Raw genomic sequence first — 27,973 nt, 5'->3', positions numbered from 1 at the left:
TTCGACGAGGTAGCACATCGCGACACAACACCGGTGGCTGTGGCGGAGGGTCATGGGGTGTGGGCCCGGCTGCTCTGGGAGATAAACACGGATATTAATCAGGGTTTAATGTAAATGAAGTGGATGTAGACGGATTTAACAGACTGCAGCAGTAAAAGGTAACCTGATTAATTATCTCGTCACTGCCTCTAGCTCAGGCTGGTGTGACTCTGCCTCTGTTAGCTACCTCTGTTGATTAGTCTGTGCTGACACTGCTCTAGTTTCTGCAGTTTAACAGGGTTTAAACCTCTCTGTAGTGTTTATCAGTCTTCAGCAGGCTCTGTTTAATAATTCTGCTAAGTTAAAAGCCATAGTGTTAATATTATTAGCTGTATATACGCTGTTTGTGTATCAGGGTGAGCTCAGCTGACAGGAGGCTGGTTAGCTTGCTAAGCTAGCTCGGTGCACTCAGGCTAGGGCCCTCTTACTGTTTACTGTAGCTAAACTCTCTGAAATTTGAGATAATAAAGAAGACCCTGCAGAAAATCACCTCTTATTGTCTCTTTGGCTGCTTAAAATCCACGCAAGTCATTTATTATTGTTTTGTTAGAGTTTTATTGTACATGTTGTGAGTTAGCTAGTTAGTTAGTTAGCTAGCTTAGCTACTGAGTGGCTAGCTAAGCTCTTTTAGCTCTTTCAATCAATTAATCAATCTATATTTTATTTTAAAAGTGCATTTTAGTGTAGCCGAGTATTTGTGAAAAACAGGGATTGACATGACAAAAAATAGTAACTACATCTAATCACTTATTAGTGGAGTTCTTAAAACTACCCAGCTGTTGAGTCCCAATCCCTTTAGTTCCTTTTGCAGTGAGTGTGGAAATGCTCTTACTTTCACTATTAAACATATCCTGAGTTCTAGTTTTATTTTTCTACAATTTGATTTCACCAAACATTTATTTTCATTCAGAACGTTTTTCCTACAGCATTTCTTCCTAGAAGATGATGTTTCCCCACTGTCCTTCCACATTTTATTAATGCATTGGACAGATATTAACCAGATTTTAGTAGTGTCAGCAATCTCCTTATACTGTCCATACACTGCACAACTTTAAAAAGACTCTGAAAAGACTGTAACAGACTAAAGTCTTGACACCCTCTTACATCTAAAGACTAGTCATAGTATTTTACTCACTTGCTAAAACTTTGCTAAGACTGGGGATCACTAACTGCAAGACCGCAACTAATAGATTCTTTCTGAGATTATTTTCCATCATGCTTATGGTGGAGTTTACATACAATACATATTTTATATCATCAGTTTATTTTTCTGTCGCAATGTTAATTCTTGATATTTTTTAATAGAATACATTTTGTTTTTCACTCGTTCTATAAGCTTTTTTTTATTATTATCCCCCCCTTTTTTTTTGCTACAACCTTGTATAGCAAAGAATCACAGTTTCATTGCTATACATTTGCCTTTCTTTTAGATAGAAGTAATGCAATAAAAAACACCAGTCTTGCAGAATGTGTATTTATTGAACGTGTTTGTATCAAAAATTGTACTGCACAATAGATCAAAGTAGTGCAAAATATAATAACTTTCAATATGATGACATTAAAGTGCTACCTGTGCTTAAAAAACTGTACATATTAACTTCAACCCGTAAAATATTCTTGCATTGCGGCTTCCCATGGCTCTCCTATTGGTTGTTGACATTGTTCGAGTCATTATTTGCGTAAGCAAAGTCTCAAAACTTACTGTAATAATGAACAGGGTTGATTTTATTAGAGCTTCAGGACGCGAATCTGACTTACTAAAACTTTTAGTCCTAACCACCTAACACTGAAAGATTGAGATGACGCTAATGCAACTCGACTCTAGCAAGACTCGTGATTTTATCCTGACTCTTAATATTTGGAAATCTTCGACAGTAAAATCGCTTGAAAATCGTTAGGTGTAAGGTCGGCATTATATGTTTTCTCTGCTTGAGGCATGCCAATAATTTGACCCTTCTGAAACAGATTAACATCTTTTCCATGACGTTTATTCAGTAGCAGCATCATAAGTAAAATAATTATTAGTTAATAATTATAAATAAATATTCTGTCATTAATTCTTTATTGCATTATTAGTTTTTTTTTAGTTCCCCTCTTGAACGGCCAGTTCTTGGTAAGATGAGTCCGACGCAGTGGGATCTCCCCCCAGAGCTGTGCTGCAGGCCAATGGCCTTCGTGGCTCTGACCGGTCTGGATGTGGTGTATAACGCAGTGCACAGAGCCATATGGGACGCTTTCTGTGCAAACAGGAGGGCAGACAGGGTGCCCATTTCCTTTAAAGTCCTGCCAGGTGACCACGAGTACCCGAAGTGTAGAACTAAGGTAAGAGTGGATACTTATTCCACCGTGTGCTTATTTTTTAAGTTCATCTATCTTTTGCTTTCATGACAGTGCTGTTCATGTTCTTCCAGAGGACCTCCTACGAGTGGTACATTCCTAAAGGCATCCTGAAGACAGGCTGGATGAATAAACACCTGAACCTGGTGCCTTCTCTGGTGGTGCTGTTCTATGAGCTTGACTGGGACGATGCTCAGTGGAAGGAGAAGCAGTCGGAGTGTGCCACTAAAGTGGAAATTGTCAGGTAGATATTAATCTTATTTGATTTTGTTTTTAGAAATCCAGCTTCATGCCAAACATGAAATACATTATGTATCACCTTAGCTCAGGAAAGGGCTTGTTAATTAGCTAATCAGCTGGATCAGGTGTGTGGGGGGAAACAGTAAACACTAAAATATTATATATACTTAATTAGATATGTGGCAGTTAATATGACCTAGTCAGGGCTAGTCAATATGAATAAAAAACTCATGTCTTGATATGGTTAAGAGGAATGGCAATATACTTAATACAATATGGGATGATAAAAAAAAAAACATTAAAAATGTTAATTTAGTAATTGTAACAACAAAAATAATCAGTTAATATCTAATTGTGTATTTAAGTAATATACATTGTTTATTATACCACGTTTAGATCCAACACTGCAATTTGATTGGCTGAAAGGTGTTCTGTTAGTGCCGTTATCAGCCGGTAATGTGCTGTAATCGAAATTCTCCATGTATTACTCCGCCACATACAGGTAACCTAGCAATGATGCAGCGCCTACAAGCCAAAGAGCGCTGCTACAAACAGAGCAGCAATGGAACCATTTTATCTCACTTAATTTTTTTTAACCAAATTTGTATTAGTACAATCTTGGTTTTATAAATGTATAAAACCAAGATTGTATTTTCTCGTCCTCTTTAACTCAAACTTTAACTTTCAATAAACAGTGATAATGGAACTGTGACATATAGGGTTGCAACGGTATGAGATTTTCACGGTATGATAACCGTCTCAGAAAATACCGCGGTATCACGGTTATCACGGTATCACAGTTTGTTACATATATTATTAAACTGACCCTTAAAGAAATTACAACAAAGGTTTTTTGTTCAATTAACTATTTATTGTAGAAACCTGGAACAACTATATAGATAATGTCTCCTTAAAAAAAATAAACTGTACACCATTAGGTGAAGGAAACCAGGTTTTTCCACTACTCTTAAGGGCATTAAGGGTGTATATAAAAGATCCTGTATTTAAAATATTCAGTACAATTATTTAAATTTAAATTATTTAATATTTGATAAACTGAGCCTGGGTCAGTGTCTGATCAACAACTGTTGTAAACGTCCGTTTTACTGCCAAGTTGGTATATAACCAGATACTGCAGAAAGAGGGGATTTATTTCTGACATGATCCTCACAATAGATATTTCTATTTTAAGGCTTTCACACAGAGTCTGGTTTTAACACATGAAAAACAGGCACGTCAGAATTTGAAAATTAACGCATGTAAATGAATGGCGTCTTTCACATCCAGTCCGGCCAGGACCTTTACACGGACACGTGAATCCATCGTAGCACGCACTTCACGCCTGTACCTGGGTGCCCAAATTTCGGATAACTCAGCGCTTTTGCGGGCGCTTATCGCATGGGTTGTGCACGACTACAAAGAGGTTTTATTTATGTTCAGATTAAAATTATAAACTAAACACATACTTTGCGCTGCACGGCGGGGTGGTGTTCATGGACATGGGAGAACAGGTTTGACGTATGTCCACCTTTAGCTGTGACTTTACGGCCACATTGATTACAAATCGGATAACCATCCTCGGGTGCGTTCGGCGGGTCTCTGAAATAGTCCCACACTGCTGATTTTAGTTTAGCCTTTTTTTAGGCGGACGGAGATTTGTTTAGTCTGATGCACTTTCTGCTGTTCTCACCGCTGTGTGCTGAGCAGCTGAAGCGGAGCAGAGTTGCGCATGCGCGGGTGAGTTTCTCCGCTGGCTTGCGTTTTACCGGTAATAAGCAAACACACACGGTATGATAACCGTGCATTTTAATACCATGGTATACCGTGAAACCGGTTACCGCTGCAACCCTAGTGACATAATCACAAAATAAACTCGAGGTTCGTGCTAAAAAGTTTCATATTGGCAATGCTGTGCTGATCTACGGCACTCAGTCTGCGGCACAGCAGTGCCAATGTTACACGTTATAGCACTCCCTCTTGTGTATTATTAGATTCAAGATACACTCTTGATGGTAGTTCAGTGTCTAAGTAAACTGCTCTGGATGTTGTTTGAGGTGAATTGAAGTTAGTTAATAAGAATTGATGCTTCTACAAACTCTGTTGAGTGTCATCTTTTCAGAAACCAAACCATTACGACACAAATGATCCCTACGCATCTTTTATAGGATTTAAATGGCACCCAGTTGGTATACTGAGTATCTAGTGTAAAATAGTTAAATATTTCAATAGTTACAAAATATTGCACAGCCATAGTGGCAGCATAATTCACTTGTATACAGTATCCTCTTTTATCTACTTAGAATAGCCCACATGATTCAGTGCAGGCCCTGTTGTATGAATGGATTGGCATTTAGCATTCTCCTCCAAGCTTGTTGAGCTTTGATGCATTACATTACATTACATTACATTACATTTGGCAGACGCTTTTGTCCAAAGCGACTTACAATATTGAAGTGCAAATAATAGAAGAGGTTAAGTACAAAAATAATAGAAGTTAAAAATAAAGCATCTATAGATAGGGCCTTAAGGAGGTCAGAGGGAAATAATGGGATAGAGGAGTAGAGAAGAGGAAGAAGGAGATGAGGTTAGAATTAGTTAGTTTGTTAGAGGTGTTAGGAGAGTAAGTGCTCTTTGAAGATCTCTGTCTTCAGGAGTTTATTAAAGATAGCGAGGGACGCTCCTGATCTGGTAGTAGAAGGTAGTTAGTTAGAGGTGTTAGGAGAGTAAGTGCTCTTTGAAGAGCTCTGTCTTCAGGAGTTTATTAAAGATAGTGAGAGATTCTCCTGATCTGGTAGTGGAAGGTAGTTTGTTCCACCATTGGGGAACTCTGTATGAGAACAGTCTGGATTGCTTTGTGTGAGTGTTTGGCAAAGCGAGGCGACGTTCATTGGAGGAGCGCAGCGGCCGGAAGGTAGCGTAAGCCTTCAGGAGTGAGTGCAGGTAGGAAGGAGCCTGTACTGTCATCACCCTGTAGGCGATTGTAAGCACTTTGAATTTGATGCGAGCAGCAACCGGTAGCCAGTGGAGCTCAATGAGCAGCGGAGTGACATGTGCCCGTTTTGGTTGGTTGAAGACCAAACGTGCTGCTGCATTCTGAATCATCTGTAGTGGTTTTACTACACAGGCCGGGAGGCCAGTTAGTACGGCATTGCAGTAGTCGAGGTGTGAGATTACCACAGCTTGTACCAGGAGTTGGGTGGCCTGTTGCGTCAGATGCCAATGCATGTTTTCAAATAAAATGAGGAACTACATGCTAACTGTCACACTTTCAGCTTGACTGCATGGTGTAACAGTGAGCGACATAGCTAGCGGGAGACATTGTGTAAACATCTGCTCAAGACATATGTAGTGCATAGTAGAGCCTGGTAGCCTTATGGCTCATTTACACTCATCACTAAACACAGAATAGCAAATACAGCCTTTTGTCTATACTCTGCATTCATTTTGTCCATCTTTGTACACATTCTTTGAAAGCTTATGGATGTGGATAGAACAAAGCCATAGGTCGAGCAAAACATGGCCACTGTGTTATGGACATGATGATTCATTTCATTCATTTCATAAGCTAATGTTGGAACTATTAGACACAGCCATTTATAGCTGTTTAAACCACTGCCTCTTTTGTGTTTCTCTTTTTTTGTGTAGTACAGTATTACAACCTCCATCACCATATGTTTTGGTTTCTGAAACTTTTGACTAAGATATGCCCTCTAGTGGATGTATTTCCTAATATTTCTACCAGTGTAAAAGATGCTCAGTGTATTTGTCTGCAATAAAAGCCACTGGTTACAACGTTTAAAGCACACACATTTATGTTTGTATGTAAAATGATTATACATTAGCCTTAATTTCTGAGTTAATTTTACTATGTAATATTGGCCTTCTTGTGTTTGGTATAGAACAAGTCTGCAGGGGAGGAACACTAAGGTTGCAGTTGTTCTAATCCAGAAGAAGACTCCTCTTCCTCCAGGTATGTTTAAATCCCTCTGTTACTGTTTAGTAAGTGGTTTTACTTTAATTACTTTAATGAGAGCGTATGTTATGTTGGATTTATGCACTGGCAGGAGAGGATGTGGTGGCATCAGAGAGGGCTGCGGCTCTGTGTAATGCCTGCGATCTCTCTGGAAAATCCCTGTTTGTCCTCCCCCATACGGACCACCTAGTAGGATACATCATCAGGTCAGAGTCTGAGTCACTGCCAATCTCCCTTAAATTCTATTTCTTGATTAATTCTATTCAATTGTGCATCTGAACAGTAGGTGATATTGAATTTGTCTGTTGAAAGTTGAAAATTGGTTTTAGATGTTTTTTTTTGTTTTTGTTTTTTTTACTATTTTGTTACTGTTTCTGTAGGTTGGAGAATGCGTTTTATGAGCATGCTCAAACATATTACTATAATGAGATAAGGAGAGTGAAATCGCACAAAGAGTTCCTGAATAAAACGACTCATCAGGTAATAATGTGTGGCAACCAGTTTGAATTACAAGCTCATTTTGTATTTTCCTTTTGTACAGCTAAATCTAAAAGTGGAACATCATTGGGTTGAGCTAGGAATGAGGGGAAACATTGTTAATACTATGTATATTGTTGGTCAATATTATCATCCAGTATCACAGGTATATTTTACTAAATGCATTTGTCTTTTAAAGAAAAAGCTATTACAAGAACACTATTTCAGGATATTTATTTAACCCTTAACCTTTTTAGGATCCCAGCTTAATAAGGCACAATTTGTTTACCTCAGCAGGACAATTTTAGCATTCATTTACTTCAGTAGTGCTGCTTGAATCAGTATTGCTATTCTAATCGTTAATATAGCTCAATAGTGTTCTTCAAGTCATACTTGGGTGAAACTGACACAGGTAAAGGCATCCAGTCTTTTAAAAAACAAAAAATGCTAAGCTTAACTTTGTTCAGCTATTGTTACTATCCTAGCCCTGTACAGCTCATATGTTTTAGCAAGTTTGTGAAGGTTGTAGACTGATATCAAGCTTGATACTGAGGGATGCTGGACACTTATTTTGTTTCATTTATATAAGTTTAGTGTAAAAATGAACTTAAACCTGTCGGTTTTTTTGGCTCTCTCCCTCAGTGCAGATATAGAGTTAAAATTAAGTCGCCTTTGTTGAAATATAAATTATTTGTTAATTTCACCTGTTTTGCCAAACATTGAAAGGGCTTATTATTTGTAATTTTCAGCTGAATACTTTCCAATAAACTTTTAATAATTGAAGTTTTTTGTGACTCCTTATGTTTTAGCTGCTGTTTGTGAGGCACCAGTTTAAAACCGGTTTCTTCAGTGAGCTGAAGCAGGACACGCAGAATGCCCTCAAGTATGTTTTTTTTGAGCCTTTCTTTTCTTAATAAAATTGATTTCTGGTTAACAGCATGCTAAAAATATATACTTTTGTTTGTACCTACATAAATCCTTCCCTACAGACACTACAGAACCGCCTACAGTCTTGTTCATGAGCTCAGAGCCCATGAGACCAACATGCTGGAGATCAAGACTTTGGCTGGCTTCATCAACTACAAGGTGTGTGTGTGTGTGTGTGATGTTTCATGCATTGGTGTGGTTATTATAGGTCCACGCAGCACACAGGAAGGTCTTATTTCCTGTTTAAAAACCTGACTCACTCTCAGAGCCTCTCTCTGTGCACCTCTTTCAGATCTGTAGGCTCTGCTTCCAGCACAACACCCCTCTGGATGCCATCGCTCAGTTCAGGAAGCACATCGATCTGTGCAAGAAGAAGATTGGGAGTGCTGAGCTGGCCTTTGAGCACACCGCCTGGATGTCAAAACAGTAGGAGACACGTTTTCTCATTTTTATATATTTACATTTTTATTTATTTATTTAATTTTTCAGTATCTTTGTAAACTCAAGGGGGGTCAGTATGTGGCCCCTTTTGTTTTTCTATTCTACGCTTGTCTAGCCAAATTCACCCTTATTGCTCAATACAAACTTTAGGCAGATACACAAGTTGAGTATTATAACTTAAATATACATACATATATACATTTATAGGTTTAAAAATATATATTTATATTTATAAATTATTATTTAAGTAAATTGTTGGAACCTCAGTGTTTAATTGTGTAATAAACACTCTTCTCTTCCGGTTTAAAATATTAATGTTGTTTTCTAGCATAAATCATTATTATATCCATTTTTTTTTTTTTTTTTATTATTATTTTAATTGGAAAGCCTCCTTTAGTATGTTTTAGAATTGGATTAAAAACAAGCTTGTATGATTCCAGGAATGCAGATATCCTAGAAACTATAGGATAAAGCCGATAGATATAGCTATTGTTTATCTCTGTACCTAATGTTATGTTTCTCGTTCTTTTGTACACTGTATGCCCAAATATCCCCAGTATTGAGCTGTATGTTAGTTAAACTATGTTCTCAGGAATGATGGTGCTCCATTCAGTAGTTTTGGAAGGAGTTGGGGTTGAAGTGGGATGGTGATCACCCAACAAGCAAGCAAATCAATAAATTATTAATACAAGATGGTAATATGGGCCCGCATACTGTATGCTTTTGCTTTGTTTCCAATTATTACAAATGATCATGACTCTGAAAACTGTCCTCTATCAGCCGTATGCTTTGTATAAGTGAAACATTAAATTAGGATGGATAATGTACCTTAGTTTAGTGTGCTTTTATATTCATTTTACAGCTCAAAAGCCTTTGTTTCTTTATGTAGCTCTGTTATTTTTCATTGGTCAACTGTTTACACCCCACCCACAGTCTAATCTGTACCCTCTTGTATTCTATCTCTTTCTCTGTCTCTCTGTTTCTTCCTCTCTCTCAGATTCCAGTCATTTGGTGATCTGTTCGATGAGGCCATCAAACTGGGCCTCACGGCGATCCAGACGCAGAACCCTGGCTTTTATTACCAGCAGGCTGCCTGTTATGCCCAGGAGCGCAAACAGCAAGCCAACCAGCTCTGCAGCCATGAGGTAACAAACATCATGCAGTAATGTGTCTACTGTCTTCTCAAACATTACTATTTCCAATCCAGTAATCAGATTAAAGTTACTCATCCAAGTCACTGTTATCAACAGCTTAACAATTAACAATCAAATTAACAATGCCACCACTGCTTCTCAAACGACTGTCTTTTATATTGCCTAATTGTGTTGGCATCTTATCATCTTAAAACAAACCAGATCACCATGACAGGGCATTCTTCGTCCTGGTTTCTTCTCAGCTGGATGACAATATAAAATTGACAGGCTCTTTATTCAGATGGCAGTTAATTGTTTAGAACGCATGTAGAATTAATGATAGGATGCACACAAAACAGCAAAACTGCAAAACAGAACAATTCAATAAGCAGCCCACTTGATTTAACATCATTAAGCAATCATTAAGATTGATATTGATATGATGATAGCTATAAATGATACTAAAATCCCATGGGAATAACTTTGGAGATGTTTCAATGAACGCAAGACTTTTGAATATTATACATATTATCTGTATTTATTTTATTATTAGTGATTTACTGAGATCGCCGTGAGCATTCTCCTTCCTATTTTTTTCTTGGCTGGATGATGGTATAAAATTGACAGCTAGCCTAAAGGTGCTGCATACAATTTCAATCTAAAGCCCTATCCGGTTGGGATTAGTTTCTCAGGGGGTCCTGGGGTAATTTTGGGAGGTCCTCTGCAATTTTATTCTCCTCTGGAACGTCCATGTACATGTTTTTCTTAGACGTCCACTGTAAAAATTACAGGTTGAATTACCTACTGTTTTTTCCTGAACTCTGTGGTTGTAAGGTAGCATGTGTTTCCACGGAGATCCACGTAAACACAAGAGCGAGTGGAAATGGAGGAGCTACTGAACATGATGTCACGTGACCAAAAAAGCCAAAAAACTCACTGGTCCTCCTGTTTTTCAATTGCAGTGTGAAATATTTTTCACAGACGTCCCTCTGAGAAACTAATCCTGTCCGGATAGGGCTTAATACATTTTTTGTCATTTTTTTCGTTGATGGCTAACAGGTTGCAAAAACTTGCTCACCCACAACGTTCATGAAATTGAAGGCAGAGCTTTTAAAAGACCACTAAGCTAAGAGGGGTGTACTCGTTTTGCAGTTGAATTAAAATCTCAACATTCATTCTCCAGAATCATATACAGCACCGTTAAAGCTATACTAAGTAAAAAGAGCAAGAATGGTGCATTAAGAATGCTTAATTGTGTAATATTGTTGTAATGTTTATTGAACTGCTTGATGTTGTTGGGTATTAAACCGTCCAGCTTAGGGAAAACACTAAATTAATTATACTAAATAGTATTAATGTTCTTCTTTATGAGCTCCTAATTCTTAAGCTCTGTTTTTCTAAAATCATGTTTTCATATATTGTGTAGCCTAATGTGAGTTACCCCACTCCTGACCCTGTGGAAACGGCTTCAGGAGCTCTGGACTTCTATGGACAGAGAGCATGGAGACAAGGCCACCAGAGTGAGTGTGTAGTGATGTCCTCCTATTTTTTTATACATTGTAAATATTTATATTATGAATACAAACAGCATGCAACACAATATTTCACATTTGCTGTGAAATATTCAAACATATTACAAGCTTATTATTACCTTTTTAAATAATATTGTGAAAAACTCAATATCATGACCACTTTTTGTGTTCTTGCAGGTATTGACCCACCTGACCCTGAAAAGGAGAAGCAGGGCATACTCGCTCTTCAGCTGAAGGAGAAAGATGTGCCTCATTCGGTTAGATATCATTTTTTTTTCAGCATTTCTTTGTGTCTTATTTAAACCCATTTGTACTTTAATCTCTCTTAATAATAGGCTTTTTTAATGTCTTAAATACATCTCCCAAATGTATTTAAATTCAAATTCTGGTTTTATTTTCCAAATTAAATATTATCTTACAGATTTACCAGCAAACTAAAGTGAGACAGAGTTTTGTAGGCACTGGAAAGTGTAGATTTAAAAAAAAAAAAAAATTTAAATAACCCCAATTTTGCATTGCACCCTGTTACAATGGTTGTTTGTATATTTGTCTGAAATATTGGTTTGTCAGAAATACACAAGTGCAGTCACAAACTTGCTGTTAATTCTGTTAACCTTAATATTGGTGTTTGGTGCTGTGCTTGTTTGTTATTGTGAAAGCGCTCTTAATTTTTCCTCTAACTGGTATTAAAAAGTTTTAAAAAATCTTTATTTAGTTACAGTTTGTTCCATTTAGTGCTGTGTTGCTGTGTTACACTTCTTGTTCACACTGAGGTGTTTGTTTCTGTGTTTTGTCTACAGGAGCTGATCATTGCTTTACTCAGCAATGCTGTTGCACAGTTTAAGAAATACAAGTGTCCTCGTATGAAGAGCCATTTGAGTGAGTGTGTAGAGTCTTTCTACAGTTTCATCAGATGTCAGTAAATTGTTTAGAACACATGTAGAATTAATGATACCATGCACACAAAACAGAACAGTGCCATTAGCAGCACACCTGATTTAACATCATTAAGCAATCATTAAGACTGATGTTTTTGTCTTTTCTTTGTTTACAGTGGTTCAGATGGGAGAGGAGTACTACCACGCCAAAGACTACACCAAAGCTTTAAAGTAAGCCATGTGTTTTGTATTGGATTCAATGAAATAATAGGTTAATATGTGCTGCTTATGTTGTTTCACTCTGTATTACAACAATGTCTGTAATTTATAATGTATTTTATCTTGTAAAAACAGGTATCTACTTTAATGCACAGTTTTAGGTGGGAGTTTACTGGTGGGGGTATTGATTATAAACCTTGTGTGGGTATGTTTGTGTGTTTTATTTCTGGCAGATTGTTGGACTATGTTATGTGTGACTATCGGACTGAGCGCTGGTGGAGTCTCCTCACCTCTATCTTGTGTACGGCTCTAAAGTGCTCGTATTTGATGGGCCAAGTCAAAGACTACATTACCTACTCTATGGAGCTGGTGGGCAGAGGTAATGCATCCTTTTATACTCTTATCATACTAATCCCTCAGCAATTAAACCCAAAATACTATACCCCTGTAAAGCAAGATATATCACTTTTCTTTACCAGGAGGGACTTTGGGGATTTACTCATACTAATAATATGTTAATTAAATGTTCATCAAAAACATCTGAGCCTTATTATTATTATTATTTTTTTTTACGCGCTTAGGCTGGGCAGATAATAAAAAGACTAAACTCACACTGTTTATGGTAATCAAACCTTGACTCTCACTAGCAACAAGTAGACAGCAGGGGGCAGCTCATAACATGGGAGAAGGGAAGGTGTTAAAGACTATATCCTTTCTGAAATGTAAGTTATGCTGCCTATTTAGACAGGCTACTAATGCAGGAATGCATCCAGTCATGTCTAAATCAAAGTTTAGTATTTATTTATTTTTGGGGGGTGAAAATGCTAACAGCTAACGCTGCCATACACTCATATATATATATATATATATCTTTCTAAATTGACGTGTGAGCTTAATGTCTGTTTGCTCTTTCTTGTAATATTTACTGGACCCCTAACCATGTAATATTAAGCATACAGGGCCTAACCAACATGGCAAATTCCTGTATGACTATTTAGATAAGCCAAAAATTTAGAATGTTTACATTTTAGTCTTGAAATTGTACATTTTATAATGTATTTCTATATTAAGGTACATGTGTCAATCATAATCATAATGTTAATCAGTTTACTCCTGTACTTTACATAGAACCATATTTTTCACACTATAATGCGTTCCAGTCAGGTTGTAAGGAGCAGTAAAGCAACTCTCCTGAGGTACAGCGTTATACAGGAGTTTCAGTTTAGTTTTCCAGCACAGAGACTGGAGCAGTGTTAGCTTCAGCCGCTAACCGTGCTAAGTGCTAGCTCTTTTGCTGTTCAAAGGTGAGTATTATCAGCCTGTAGCCTACTGCTACTCCCGGCTAGCACTGCTGGAGCAGCATTAGCATTATCGGACTGTAGCCTACAAGTTTACCATGTTTAAACAAGCTACGTGGGATGAACCGCTAGCTAACATGGTCCTGGCTTACTGGAATACTCAGGGTTTATTAGAGTAGTGCTGTCGGGCAACATTAGCCACTAACCGCTATCGGTTAGCTTCTAATGCCTCTAAGTCAGAGACTGTAAAAAAAGATGGACGCCGTGTCGTCGTTCCCATTCATCCAATGAAAATGAAGCCAAAATCTTCCACCATGTTGCCAAACCTGAAACCCGAATCTGCGCAGTAGAGACCAGAGGAGGGAGAAAGACTGTGGAGAGACAGCCTACTCATTTAAATAACCCCGTCCCTGAGGGCTGCCTCTAGGTCACAGGCTGCAGAGCAGAGCGGACGGACTGTTATGGGTCCCACCCATAACCAGCCCTTTTACAATAACCACACCTTTTTGAATAGAGCTGAATAACGTTTTTAAAAACGAATTATGTGGGGATATCAAAATTGTACAATATAAGCAGCACTAGCTGTTGCATTTAAATAATGCAGGTAGAATTACAGTATATTAGAAAAAAAACGTGATTGAAAGTCGCTGTTTTGCCATTGAAACCTATGGGGATGGGTGGGGTTACACAGCTTTCTGAAATCAAACAGCAGGGGGCGCCCGACCTGTGGTGGCTTCACTTATGAGAGACGATGCTGTTACCGCTATACACATTCTATGCTCTAAGCTTACTGTAAATGAAAAAAGACCAGACAATAGACGTTTGTTGATGTGTTGCTATTATCATCACAAAAAATTAAGAGATGTAATTAACATTATCTGTGTAATTTGGAAAACAAAATAAAATAGTTAGTATTAACTGTTATTATTAGGCACCCAGTATATCAAATGTCCTGTTAATTAAAATTACACAGACTTAATTTGCTGGAAATGCTCAGATTGTACAAGGAAGTAATTTATTTGGTGTATAATTGCGTGTTTCTGTCTGTGTGTGTCCAGCCTCTACTCTACGTGAAGATCAGAAATCCAGGATTGAGAAGAATCTGATCAGAGTGCTCATGGTAAGTATAGTGTGGTACAACTACATATTATATTTATTAATGCTGTACCATGTACCATGTCCCATGTCCTTTAGTCTGTAAACAAAATAAGAAAACCATGTAATAGACTATGGATAGTCTATTCAGTCTGTTCAGTGCCGTGAACAGAGACCAGCACTATGTGTTGTGTAAAGCCTCACTGAAGCTACAGGACTTCTGACTGACTGATCCCATTGTGTCTGAACAGAATGAGGTTCCGGAGGCGGAGCTGGACTGTGACCCAGGCTCAGTAAAGGCAGCTCAAGTGCTGTGGACGGATCGCGCCTCTCTGGCTGGCAGTAACGAGTTCACCGTTGAGGTTCAGGACTATGTGCCATTCAGTGAGTACAGATGAAGACACAGGGCTATGCACAGGGAATGTGTAGAGCTTAATATAAGCATTGTGGGTGAAAGTTCAATAAACAGATATAACTTTTGGCAGCTACACAAGATATGTTCATATTACACATAGATATATACACTCTGACTGCCTTTATACAGCATAGGAGTCTCACATTTGCATTTATTCTGTGGAATTCGGGTTACAGATATTGTAACCCATCCAAACTAGGTTGTGAAATTACATTACAGAACATTTCCCAGTAAAGCTATTGCACTTCCTAAAATACATGTTATGCTTCTATATCTGTGGACCTTTATACAGCATCTGAGTCGAACATTATATTTATAAATGACCTCAGATATAGAAGTATACTGCTAAAGTATATTGCTTTTTTATGTTTTTCAGGAAACAAAAAACATATGGCTGTTGTTATGGCTATTTAAAAATTAACAATGGTTTAAGAGGATGGTTTATCATACTATCAAACAGTAGGAAAAAAAAGAAACGATCCTAATTCAACATTTTGAAAATTATGATAAGAAAAAAAACAGTAAACATTTTAACAGCCCAAACTTTTTTTTAAGAAGCTTTATGGACTTATGGACTTTATGGCTATTTTGCTGACTAAAATTCAGACTAAAAATATATAAATCTTAATAATAAGACTAAACAACTAATCAATATTTATAGCCTGTAGCCTTTATCAATTATCAAATAAGTAAACGTTATAACATTAAAATGTAATAAATCTCATAATGAGTCCTAAATGGTGAGGAACAGTTCAGTGCAGGTAGCCTAGCCTTGGAAAGCTATTAAAATTCTATTAAAAAGTCACACTTTATGACTTATTTGACTTGGGCATAATAAATGAGCTTAAGCCACTCTCTTGATAATAGGACAGAGTAAAATGATCTGTTGTAAAAAAAGAAATCATATCAAAATTAAATATATATATATCTTTTTTAGACTATTTTAGGAAGGTGACTATATTAAGGATTACTGTGACTGCAATAGCTGTGCCAGAATAATTTCTGTCATGTAATCTGAGGCATCGGGTTGCTTATTTCACAGCACAGGTTGTACTATTAGTAGCAATAACAACACTCCACACACCCACACATAATCATTTTTATTACTTATATATATAGCTACTGTACAACTCTGAAATTAAGAAGCCATCTCAATTTGTTTAATAAGTTGTTTAAATGTTTTGGTCATAGACTGTGTGTCTGAACAATGCTTTTATTTTCTGTTTTCCAGTCCAGTGTAAGGCCAAGTTCCTGTCTCCCAGTTTCCACGTGGATGAGCCAGTGCAACTGCATGTTTATCTCAGGGCCGACTGCCCCCACCCCGTCCGCTTCGCCAAGCTGTGTGTCAGCCTCAGCAACCAGGTATAGCTTCATCTTATCAAACACATAATACACTGACATGAAAACCTTATTTATATAATCTACCGGTCATGTTTAAGAAGCAGTACAGAGTTATACAGGAGTTTCAGTTTAGATCTTGAGCACTGAGGCTGGAGTAGCATTAACATTAGCTGCTAACCACGCTAAGCACTAGCTATTTCCCATGTTCAGAGGTGAGTATTATCGGCCTGCAGCCTGCTGCTAACCCCGGCCAGCGGTTAGCCGCTAATGTTAATGTTCCAGGCTTAGTGCTGGAGAAATTTGTAAATCTAAGTTTACTGTAAATAAACGGAAGCTCTCTAGTTACCCAAATATACAGTTTTCAGGAGAGAAATCTGTGTAGATTAAAATCCAGTGCTCGTTTGACTTGAAAGAATTGCAGTTTTGTTTACTTAGCTTAGCTTTGCTTAACTTAGTTAGCTTCCCCTCCCCACCACCACCCAGCAGAAAGACCTGCTGAATTAGAAGTTCCTTATAGTGTCTCTTAAAGTGCTCTTTATAATCCAGTGTACCTTGTTTATGAAAATAGACCAGAAAATAGACGTTTATTGATAGTAAGCCTTATAGTGTGAAAAATACGGTAAGTTTCTGTCCTGTTTAACAAAGACAACACATTGTACAAGAAATTGACTTTTATAATGTAAACATTTTGTGTGACCTCAAAAATATGAAAGTAATAGATTATTTAGACTCTTATTTTTTCTCTATTTCTCTATTTTTTCCTTATTTATATTCTTATATAATATACATATCCTACTACAGAAATAGTTGAGATGGTTGTTTTCTCCCTCAACACTGTCCTTGAGGGAGAACGCAAAGAATGCTTTAGTGTTTATGACCGTGCTGACAAAGTTATTATCCACCCACCTGTAGGGGGAGCCCAGAGGCGAAAATACCAATTCTGCTAAATTGCTGCAGTTATGCTGCTTCAAGACTACAAGCTTGTAAAATCAGACCCTGTCCTTTTGTAATTCCAGAACTTTTACTTTTTTATTTGTGCAATTTGAGATTATATCTTTGTCTGTAACCTCACGTTGTCTCCTTCATGAAGTTCTTCATGCATAATCACACTGTTTCGGTCAGTATCTGTGTCTGTAATGTTATCTGCTTTGTATGGCCTTCAGGAATATAATCAGTACTGCCTGGTGGAGGAGGTGTGCAAGGGGAAGGACATTCTGGAAGCTTCTTCTCAGGGGAACATGTGTCTGGTGCCCGGAAAGACCCGAAAATACTGTTTCAAATTTGTAGCCAGGACTGAGGATGTTGGCAGAAAGATAGAGGTAGAGGACATTCTGGTTTGTTTTTCTCACTGTGACTGTGGACACTGTAATACAGAGTCATGAATACATGTGCTTCATAATCCAGTTACTGCAGAACAACATTAACCTGGTTTGTTAGTAATCTGATTGACACATTTATATTAATTTGGGTAATCAGATCATGGGAAAATTTAGATTACATAAATCAGACAATAAGCAGTTTTTTCAATAAAAAGTTTTTTTTTTAATATAGTGTAATTATCATGTACAACCAGCCACAATATTAATATAAATCATCTAGAAGATGAAGATTATTTAAATCCTTCTGTTTCAGAGTCTCTACGAAAGTGTTTTGTCTCCTTCTCACAGGTGCTGTGCGTTAAACACTGCTCACTTATTTCTGTTATCATGGTCTGTTTTAATGCTCAGTTTGGGAAATCTCCGAATACTCCTTACACCCCTCACATTTCTGCAGATATTTAAGTATGTCTTTTCATGGGTAAACACTGACAAAATGACACTCTGACACAATCAAAAGTAGTCTGTGTGCAGCTTTAATAACAGTGTAAATTTAATCTTCCCTCAAAATAACTCAATATACAGCCAATAATGTCTAAACCACCCGCAACATAAGTGAGTACACCCTAGAGCTGGGCGATTAATCGATTTTATCGATTAATTCGAATTTACAGTTAAGGACGATGTGTTTTTATGAAAATCGCTCTAATGTGTCTCTCTATATCTGTTACTCAGATCACCAGTGTGGACCTGATGCTGGGCAGTGAGAATGGCCGGTGTGTGTATCTGAACTGGAGGGGTGGAGGTGGTGATGCTGCCTCTGCTCAGGAGGCTTTGCAGGCGTCACGCTCCTTTAAGAGGAGAACCCGTCTCCCAGAGCAACAGGTCGACTGGGACGCTGTTTCCATCCAATCCAGCACCATGTGGGTTAACTTCTTAATAAAGCAACTAAATAACTGCCCTATGTTGCAAAAAGTGCTATTTTTACCAATGAATTTAGTGTACAGAGAGATATGAGGCCTTTTTTGTACCAGTGAATATAAATATTTGCTGATGTTCACTTAATAATGGTCATCATTTTTATAAATTTCCTAAAGTTTTTTGCTTTATTGTGAAATTCATATATTATATAGATGTATTAAAAACAGAGTGATCTATTTAGGGATGCATTTATTTTATTGTTAATGATTATGGCTTACAGTCAATGAAAACCGAAAAATCAGTGTCTTAGAAAATTAGATTATTATTTGAGACCATGCAGATTTAATTTTCCAGCAGGACTTGGCACACTGCCCACACTGCCAAAAGTACCAATTGGTCTTATATAATAAGTTTAATTGGCTTTAAGCCATAATCATTAACAATAAAATACATAAACGCTTAAAATAGATCACTCTGTGTTTAATACATCTATATAATATAGTTCCACATTTTTAACTGAATTACTGAAATAAAGTAACTTTTCAATGATTCACATTTTTTGAGATGTACTAGTACATATAATGTCACATTCCCCAAATAATGTTAGAAAGATATTTTTTTGTTTGTTTGTTAGTTTTGTTTGCAGGGAGAGAAATGAGAATGTGTTACAAGGTTTAGATTTGTTTATTAGTTTGCTTATTCATGTAATTAATAAATTATTCCCTTTAGGCGCAAGTCTATAATGTATGTCAGTCATGTTAGTGCTTTTTTTTTATTTGATATTACCCTCTGACCAAAGAACTTTCCCATTGTCCATTTCACTAAACAGTGTATTGAATTAACTTACTGAACTATTTTGTTCTACATTCTCTGTCTGTTTGTGCTTCTAATATCCTGTAGGGTCATATCCCGAGTTCCCCGAATTACTGTCCAGTTGCAGCATGAGCCACCAGCCCTGAGCAATGAGATGTACTGCATTACGGTCACTGTCCAATCAGAAGAAGACACGGTGGCCAAAGATGTTACTCTTACTGCTGGTCTCAAACCAGGTACATACACACACAAAGCTATCCCGAGGTTGAATAGAATGTGATCTGTATGGCCTTATAAAAGCTGTACTCCTTTGTTTGGGTTGCGATTTAAGGTCAGGATGCAAATCTCACCCAAACAACCCACGTCACACTGAACAGCTCAGAGGTGTGTGATGATGCTCATCCTGCCCTGCTAACTGATATCGCTGTTGGAGACTTGCAGCCAGGACAGAAGGTACACACACACATACAGCTCTGGAAAAAAAAATAAGAGACCACCTAAAAATGATGAGTTTCTTTGATTTCACCAAACTGAAAACCTCTAAAATATAATCAAGAGGAAGATGGATGATCACAAGCCATCAATCCAAACTGAACTGCTTGAATTTTGCACCAGGAGTGGCCTAAAGTTATCCAAAAGCATTGCGTAAGACTGGTGGAGAACATTCCAAGATGCATGAAAACTGTGATTAAAAACCAGGGTTATTCTACCAAATATTGATTTCTGAACTTTTAAATTTAAACTTTTAATATTGTCTTCAATATTAAATTTACATTGTAAAAAATAATAAATAAAAAAGAAAACACGTTGAATGGGACGATGTACGGTTATTGTAGTTTATAAGAACATTTTACTATATCATGTTTGACAAGATGAAGCTTGACCTCTGTGTTATGTATATGTGGTTTGAATGACAGATTGAGAAGAAGCTGTATATCCGCTGTGTCAGCACTGGATCCAGAATCTTCCTTTTCCACGTCTCTTACGCCATGAGCACCACAGTGGAGGGCAAAGACATCACATGCAGGTGTCACAAGGTAAGTCTTCAGTCACAGTCAGGGTTGTTTTTGTTTATGGGTTGTAAATTCTTGATTAATAAAAGTGAATCTCTAATCTTTTAACTTTTTAATTTATGTTTCAGGATGAAACCGTCACAATAGAGACCGTCATTCCATTTGAAGTAGCTGTCAAGTTTGTGTCCACTAAGGTATGAACTGCTCTCCCTTGATACTAATACTGAGGGGTTGCACTATATATATATATATATATATATATATATATATATATATATATATATATATATATATATATATATATTATATATATATATATATATATATATATATATATTATATATATATATATATATATATATTATATATATATATATATATATATATATATATATATATATATATATATATAGTGTCAGTCGACACTATATAGTACTATATAGTATTTGTGTCAGTCGAGTAAAAAATACAATCAGATTAATCACAACAATATTCAGTGATTTAGCTCTGATTTAATCACACTTGTTCTTCTTAAGACACACGTTTTTTTATAGTGCATATTTGAATGTAAATAAATTATTGTAAGAAATGTAAAATGCAATTATGTTAGTGGTGTCAATTAAAATACTAGTATATGCTTGTATGTTTGAGGGGACATAAAACCAATGTGGGGCGCAGGAATAAAGAATGCATGATATAATAATGATGATATCTAATAATCATAATAATGTGTTGCTGATTCCAAAATAATCACATGCATTAACACTTTAACACTTACATGGCCGAAAGTTTTGGCAACCCTGTAATTTTAGTATTATGAAAATGTATTATAGTTTAAGAGATTCTATACAAATAAACTTGCCTTGCCTTGTTTTATTTCCTTTGGAATAACACCAAAAAGGGCAGAACACAAAAGGGAAAATTGGTAGAATTTTATGCAAAACTCCAAAAATGGGCCAGAGAAAAATTATTGGCAACTTTTAAAAATTGAGGATAAATAACTTCCACTCACAGTCAGAAAATGTTTTTTCTCCTTCTCCTGTGAAATTGCCTTTTTGTAGAGGTTTGGGGTTATGTTATATACTGCTATAAATGAGTTCAAATGTGTGTGTGTTGTTTTTAGTTTGAGCATCTGGACCGTGTTTATGTGGATGTGCCGTTCTTGCTGATGATGGACATTTTGAGTGCGTCTCCGTGGCCTGTGCATCTGGTCAGCAGTGAGCTCCAGCTGGCCTCCAGTATGGCCGCTGTTGATCAGCCTCAGAGTCAGGTGGAGGGAGGTGAGAGAGGAGCTTCTGTGTCTTATAATTATATAGCTTTTACTGTATTTATTTACATAGTATATTAAATTAGTTAAATAATGAGCAACAGATTTAAATAATGAGTGTCATTATAATTTTCTATGTTGTGAACGTTGCTGTGTGTAATGTGTGTAGTGCGTTTGTGTTTTGTGGGTAATTGTGTCGGGTTTATTGTGCTGTGTTTGCAGTGGTACTGCAGACGGGCGAGTGTGCGAGTGAGTGTTTCAGTCTAAAATGCCCTCCGGTTCAGAATGGCACCAGCACAGTGGCAGCAGGACAGTACCTCATCTCCTGGAAGAGGTTAGAACTACAAATTTATTCAACACTCTTCATTTATTTTAACTCTTGGAATCCCAGTCTTATTTTTTCAGTTTTTAAAAATAAATTTTAACATTTGCCATTAAATCCACAATCATTCAGTATCTGCTCATTTTTCCTAAATAGTAGTAGTTAATCATTCACTTTATACTTATAAATGACCTAGTAATTATTCAGTATTTATCAGTATCTATTAATAAGTGTAAATTATTCATTCTTCATTATTCTTTCTAGTTATTCTGTAACGGCAAGTTATTTCATTAGAAACGATTGTTAATACCACAGATCTGATGTTAATGAAATTTCTGCGAGTTAAAATTAGTTCCATTGCTGCTCTGTTTGTAGCTGCACTGTTTGGCTTGTAAGCGCTGCATTGTTGCTAGGTTACCTGTATGAGGTGAAGTAATGCATGGAGATCTTCGGTTACAGTGCATTACCGGCTGATAACGGCACTCGTAGAACAACCCTCATCCAATCCCATTGCATGGTTAGAACTAACTGTGGTATAATAAGTAGTTATTGTGCAGCCCTAAAGACATATATAATGCTTGTGTGATCATGTCAGTCCAGTAGAGGACACGATCACCTCACATTCACAAGTTGAAGGTTGAATTTCTCAAGAACTAGTGTAACCACCAAAACAGATCTAAAGACGGTGCAAAGCTGAAGCCTATTTTTACCAGCAAATATCTTCTCACTGTGTTCAAACAGCATGGTCTTCATAATTTCATCTATAGATAGACTGAAATCCTGATTTGAGCATGAAAAAGAAAAAATGGAGAGGATTCTATTTTTTTTGTCTCTGTGGTGTTACTATTTAATCATCCACATACTCCTGATCAGGTTAGATCAGGTCAGATAAGTTTGTTTTGATGAGTTTTTTTTCCTTGTGATTAGATGGCAGCAACTATGAGCAAGTTTAATTTAAAGCCTTTTTAGGAAGCTGTGTTTTGCCTGTCCACACAAGAACGACAAAACAGGTTTTTCAGACGCCTAAAGCACTGTGTTCTATGTGAAATAAAGAGAGGCTGAAATAAAGAGAATATGTTATGTTTTAAAAATATCTAGATACATATAAGCCAAAAACTGAAGGTCTTTACTCACTGTAAACCTAATATATTTATCTGAACTCAATTAAGACTGGAAAAAAGTGAATATTTTCAAACATCACTCATCTGTTTTAAGTTAAGTGAATATTTGTGGGCACATATACATTTGACAAAATCTATTTGCACAATTTGGCAAAATCTATTTGCATACTGGGTGAGTTGCTCATTTTCTGTCACTCACCATCAGTGAGTAGTAATTCCCCCCGGGCTACGTTAAGCAAATGTATAGATCATATATTATGATTAACTGCCTGGTCTCTGTGTTGTTGTCTCATTTTCTGAGCTGCAGTAACTCTGTGTTAACTGTGCTTTCAATACTGTTCACTCTATAGCATTTTCTTTCTTCATCTACTTTTCTATGAGTATTAAAAAAAAAATCATTTGCTATAAAAAAAAAGCATTTGATATATTTTGTGTTCCGGTTAAGTTGGCAGAAATTATAATAAATATGTAATTCTCACTAAAGCTAATGTTGTGAATAAAATATATAGGTTCAGGAAAATCTTAACAAATATATATGTATACATATTTAAAAATATATATATATATTAAATTGACTTAAAATTTCTTAGGTAATCGGTTACTTATTGGGTTTATGTACCATAGAATGTGTTGTAAATCATTTGTTGCCGAAGTAAGGAATACATATTTTGTCTCTTGTCTCTTTGATAGGAAATCTGTGTCTGCTGAGACGCCAGTGGTTAAAACAACTGTGATCCTCCCTCATATTATTGTAGAGACTATTCCTCTGTATGTCCATGCAGGTAAGTCATATCTGAGCCTTTACAGTATACAGTCTATATTATTCTGTATTCCATTAAGGCAATGGCCTCCCTAAATGATACTGAATTAAAACCATGCCTCATTAAGCTTTGCCTCATACATTAATTCTGACAATGTAAATGCATATGCATCACAAAGTACATTTTAAACCTCTGTATCCATTAGTAATAATGATCCCTCTCCTATTGTTTTTTCAGAGTTGCCCTCGTTTGGGCGTGTACGTGAGTCTCTCCCAGTGTGGTATCACATTGAGAACCGAACCGGAGTGGTTCAGGATGTGGACATATCTGTGGAGCCCAGTGATGCCTTCATGTTTTCCGGACTCAAGCAGGTCAGTTGTAGGGGTGTAACGGTACGTGTATTTTTTACGAGCCATCACGGTACAGGAGTCACAGTTCGGTACGTGCAAACGCACGCAGAATACACTGTACAGGCAGTCTATAGGAGACTTTTCCGTGTGAACGCAGGGTTAGGCGCTCATACTGTGTCTCTCTCACTTTCATCTCTCTCTCTCACTTTCTCTCTCTCTCACTTTCTCTCTCTCTTTCTCTCTCTCTTTTCTCTCTCTCTCTATTATAATATAGTAAAAAAAATCTTGTCTGGCAGATCTAAACCATACTACACTATTATTACTGTCTTGTCACAATAATACTGGGAAATTCCAACATAAGATAATCATGATTTTATTTTATTTTAAGTGATTGACACCAATAATATAATTTAATTTTCAGAATCTAATGCTAATATTTATTAAAAAGAACTCAAACCTTTTCCTTGTCTTTTACTTTTGATATTTACTACTGAGTATTTTAAGCAGGATTGGTAAATTGTATAATACAATAAAATGCTGATTATAAAATAAAAAAAAAGAACACTGAAATGCATCCAGTAATATTCTTAGTAAAAGAATATTTGTAGTTTAAGCGGTTAAAGTAATACTGTTGTTTCGTTCTTAGTAAAGCACCACAATCATGCTCATTGTTTGAAATGGAGATATATGCAGTAGGAGAGAACTCTGGTTTTAAACATTTAATAAAAATACCGTTATACCCCTAGTCGGATTATATATTATATATGTAGGTGTATATTTCATTATTTGGCATATTTGACAATCCATAGCTGAGAGTGAATTCGGTCTTTGAGTCAGCCAGAAAGAAAATGCTTTAAATATGCATTTCTGGACAAGCTGAGAGATATATGCAGCATTGTACAGTTGGGCACTCTGGAAAAAGTTTAATTATTTTTTTTATACAAACACATCCCTAAAAAAATACAAATAACATCAATAATAAAAAAATATTGTTTGGATTCAGTGTATAACAAAATGTTCTTCACAATTTGATAACAAGCACAAGTTTCCCATAAACACCAGTCAAGATCAGAACATGATGACCTGTCTCTGACCCAGCACTAGGTCAGAAGCATCACCACATCATATTACACATAATATGGTGGGTGATGGGGCATTTTGTATTACACTCAAAAAAAACAAGTATATTGCTGTAAAACTGATTACAGGTGTGGTCTTGCCACATAAATGGTGTAAAACGTTTGTGTAGTGTACCTCTGGGAGAGAGACTGTTTACTGGAAGAAATGACTCTATGACATAACAGACATTTATAGACATTTGGCATCATTGTAGATGTTTGTTGTAATACAAGCACCTAACAGCTCAGCATCATGTCTAGGACATCCTGTGGCAACATGTGTTGCCTCTAAAGACAGGGCTTCTAACTGGCATTTTTCAGCAGGATAATTCTCACCCTCACAGCAAGAGTTTTCATTTCAGAAAAGCAAGCAGAATTCGGTTTGCTCTTTTAATATCCCTTTCTGATTGACATTAATATGCTATTTTCTATATTTATAGGTACGCATGAGGATTCTGCCAGGTACGGAGCAGGAGATGGTGTATAATTTCTATCCCTTGATGGCTGGCTATCAGAACCTGCCTCTGCTGAATATCAACCTTCTTCGATTCCCCAATGTCTCCAGTCAGCTACTGCGCCGCTTCCTCCCCACACGCATCTTTATTAAGGTCAGCTTGTTATCTAAATTATGTCTCTGTCTGAAGTAGGGATGCAACTGAATTAGGGATTTTGGAAACCAAAATTATTAGTCCATAAATGGCAAAAAAAAAGAGTGAAAGTACTTAATAATGTAAGTTTCCATTGAGATTAGATTTTTAGCAGCAGCAACAGGTCAACATTTATAACTAAATGGCGCAGTTGATGTAAATCTGTGACTAAAATTGCACTGCTGAGGTAAATTAATGTTCAGAATCACACTGTATATCTATGATTTAAAATTTCCCTGCTGAGGTAAATTTATCTTTGGAATTGCACTGTTAATGTAAATCTGTGACTAAAAATGCACTGCTGAGGTAAATTAATGTTTGAAATGGCACTGTTGAGGTACATTTATGGCTAAAGTAACAATGCTAAAGTAAAGAAATGATGAAAATACCACTGCTTACCACAGTTTTTCAACAGCAGTGACTGTTTAGGTAAATATACAGTGTAACTAAAATTGCACAGTTGATGTAAATTTGTGATTAGAAAAGCATTACTGAGGTAATTGGTATTGTGCTTTGTTGGTTTCACATTTAAAAAATGTTAGGTACTAAGGTATGTTGCAGGTATTTTTTTTTCTTAATTTTATTTTATTTTTAGATTGTTCAATTTTTTTAATTGTGAAAATTTTGAAAAAAAAGTGTTAAAAAATGGCAACTAAATACTTATGGACTGAACTGTATTTTTCCTCGACTGGTGTTTCATTTCTCTTCTAAGTGTGCACTTTGTTGTTTAGGCTTCTTGATTGTCTTTTATCTTATAATGAATTAAAAGACAAGTTTAAACAGGATTGGAACACAGTTGAAGATGGCAGGGCAAGGGACTTAATGATCTTTTTTTCTTTTCTTTTTCAGCCGCAGGGAAGAAATGGAGATGCCTCCATTGAAGCTGCCTGAGAATAGCTACGTAAAAATGGTTTTATAATCTGATCTCAGCATTTGTTATCAAACAGATTTGGATAGTGCTTTGTTCTTCTGTCGTTTTGAAAGAGGTTCCAGAAAACAAGTTCTGAGGTGTTTCAAACAAGCATAACTTTTCTGAAACCTGCATTTAAGAGTTGGTGTAGCAACATCAGATGTTGCCTCGGGGTTAGCAGTAGAGTTTTCTGACTGAAGGCATACTGAGCTCTCCTGTTGCACCATTTTATTTGGTTAGACTGGTCCTGTGGGATCTGAAGAATGAAGAGAAACATTCCTTTTCTCTTTGGCTGGGAGGCAGTCCGCTCATCTACTGTGTGTCTGTGTGTGTGTGTGAGAAGAATATGTTCACAATGTGTAATTACTAAACACAACTGCTCTTATAATGATGATGTAACATTGCATTATTAAATATAGTATTAATGTGGTTGAACTGGACTGACCTACACTGACCGTAGATTGTTGTTTGCTGTGACATAAGCCTGAAGCAGTGAGCATCATGCCTTTGTTTCATTTCTTTGATTTTTTTTAATATTACGCTGCAAAGTCTGATGCTGCTTCTGCTGCTGTTAATACATCTTCATTAATCCTGTCACTAAAAGAAAAATGTTGGATAATGTTTAAAGAATCTGAAGCGATACTCCTTGTCTGTCTTAAATGAAATTAAATAAATGATTGTTAAAGTTTATCAGTGTAAAAGTCTTGGAAATGATCCTAACATGCTGAAATGCTGCTGTTTTTGAAAGGCAGAAATTATGTCACCTGTTTAATACTATTAGTCAAAATTGGTGAGTAGGTCTAATTATTTTGGGAGTCGACTAATCAGATTATTATTTTTTAGATTATTCGGTTACTCAAAGATGATTTCTGCCATGTCCTCAATCTCTAAAAAAAAAAGGCATTTAAATGTCTAGTTGTTTAAACGTTGAAAATACCGATATTTACTGAGTAAATATGTAATCTGTTGAGTTTGGGAACACAGACAACGTTAAGTGTAAATTTTGCGCTTCTTTCCCAGCACTTTGTATAATACAGTACTCTTACACAATAACGATTAATCAACAATA

At 36.4% G+C, this 27,973-nt stretch overlaps 1 protein-coding gene across 1 annotated transcript; it reads left to right on the top strand.

The window, feature by feature from the left end:
- Positions 1–12: 12 nt before the first annotated feature.
- trappc11 (trafficking protein particle complex subunit 11) lies at positions 13–27,592 on the top strand. The gene is made up of 30 exons (XM_022672014.2): positions 13–158; positions 2,116–2,361; positions 2,451–2,620; positions 6,516–6,586; positions 6,681–6,795; positions 6,970–7,069; positions 7,876–7,949; positions 8,056–8,152; positions 8,286–8,419; positions 9,432–9,579; positions 10,994–11,087; positions 11,277–11,356; positions 11,900–11,978; positions 12,154–12,208; positions 12,430–12,575; positions 14,553–14,614; positions 14,841–14,973; positions 16,236–16,366; positions 17,509–17,664; positions 18,397–18,584; positions 19,483–19,631; positions 19,727–19,848; positions 20,313–20,432; positions 20,537–20,602; positions 21,532–21,688; positions 21,898–22,009; positions 23,809–23,900; positions 24,117–24,250; positions 25,788–25,955; positions 26,844–27,592. The coding sequence occupies exons 2-30, from the start codon at positions 2,158–2,160 to the stop codon at positions 26,883–26,885; spliced, it is 3,399 nt and encodes a 1,132-aa protein (XP_022527735.2). The 5' UTR covers positions 13–158; positions 2,116–2,157; the 3' UTR covers positions 26,886–27,592.
- Positions 27,593–27,973: the final 381 nt, after the last annotated feature.

Source organism: Astyanax mexicanus, chromosome 2 (genome assembly GCF_023375975.1).
Source record: "Astyanax mexicanus isolate ESR-SI-001 chromosome 2, AstMex3_surface, whole genome shotgun sequence".
Lineage (NCBI taxonomy): Eukaryota > Metazoa > Chordata > Actinopteri > Characiformes > Acestrorhamphidae > Astyanax > Astyanax mexicanus.
This window is presented reverse-complemented; position numbering and strand designations above follow the sequence as displayed.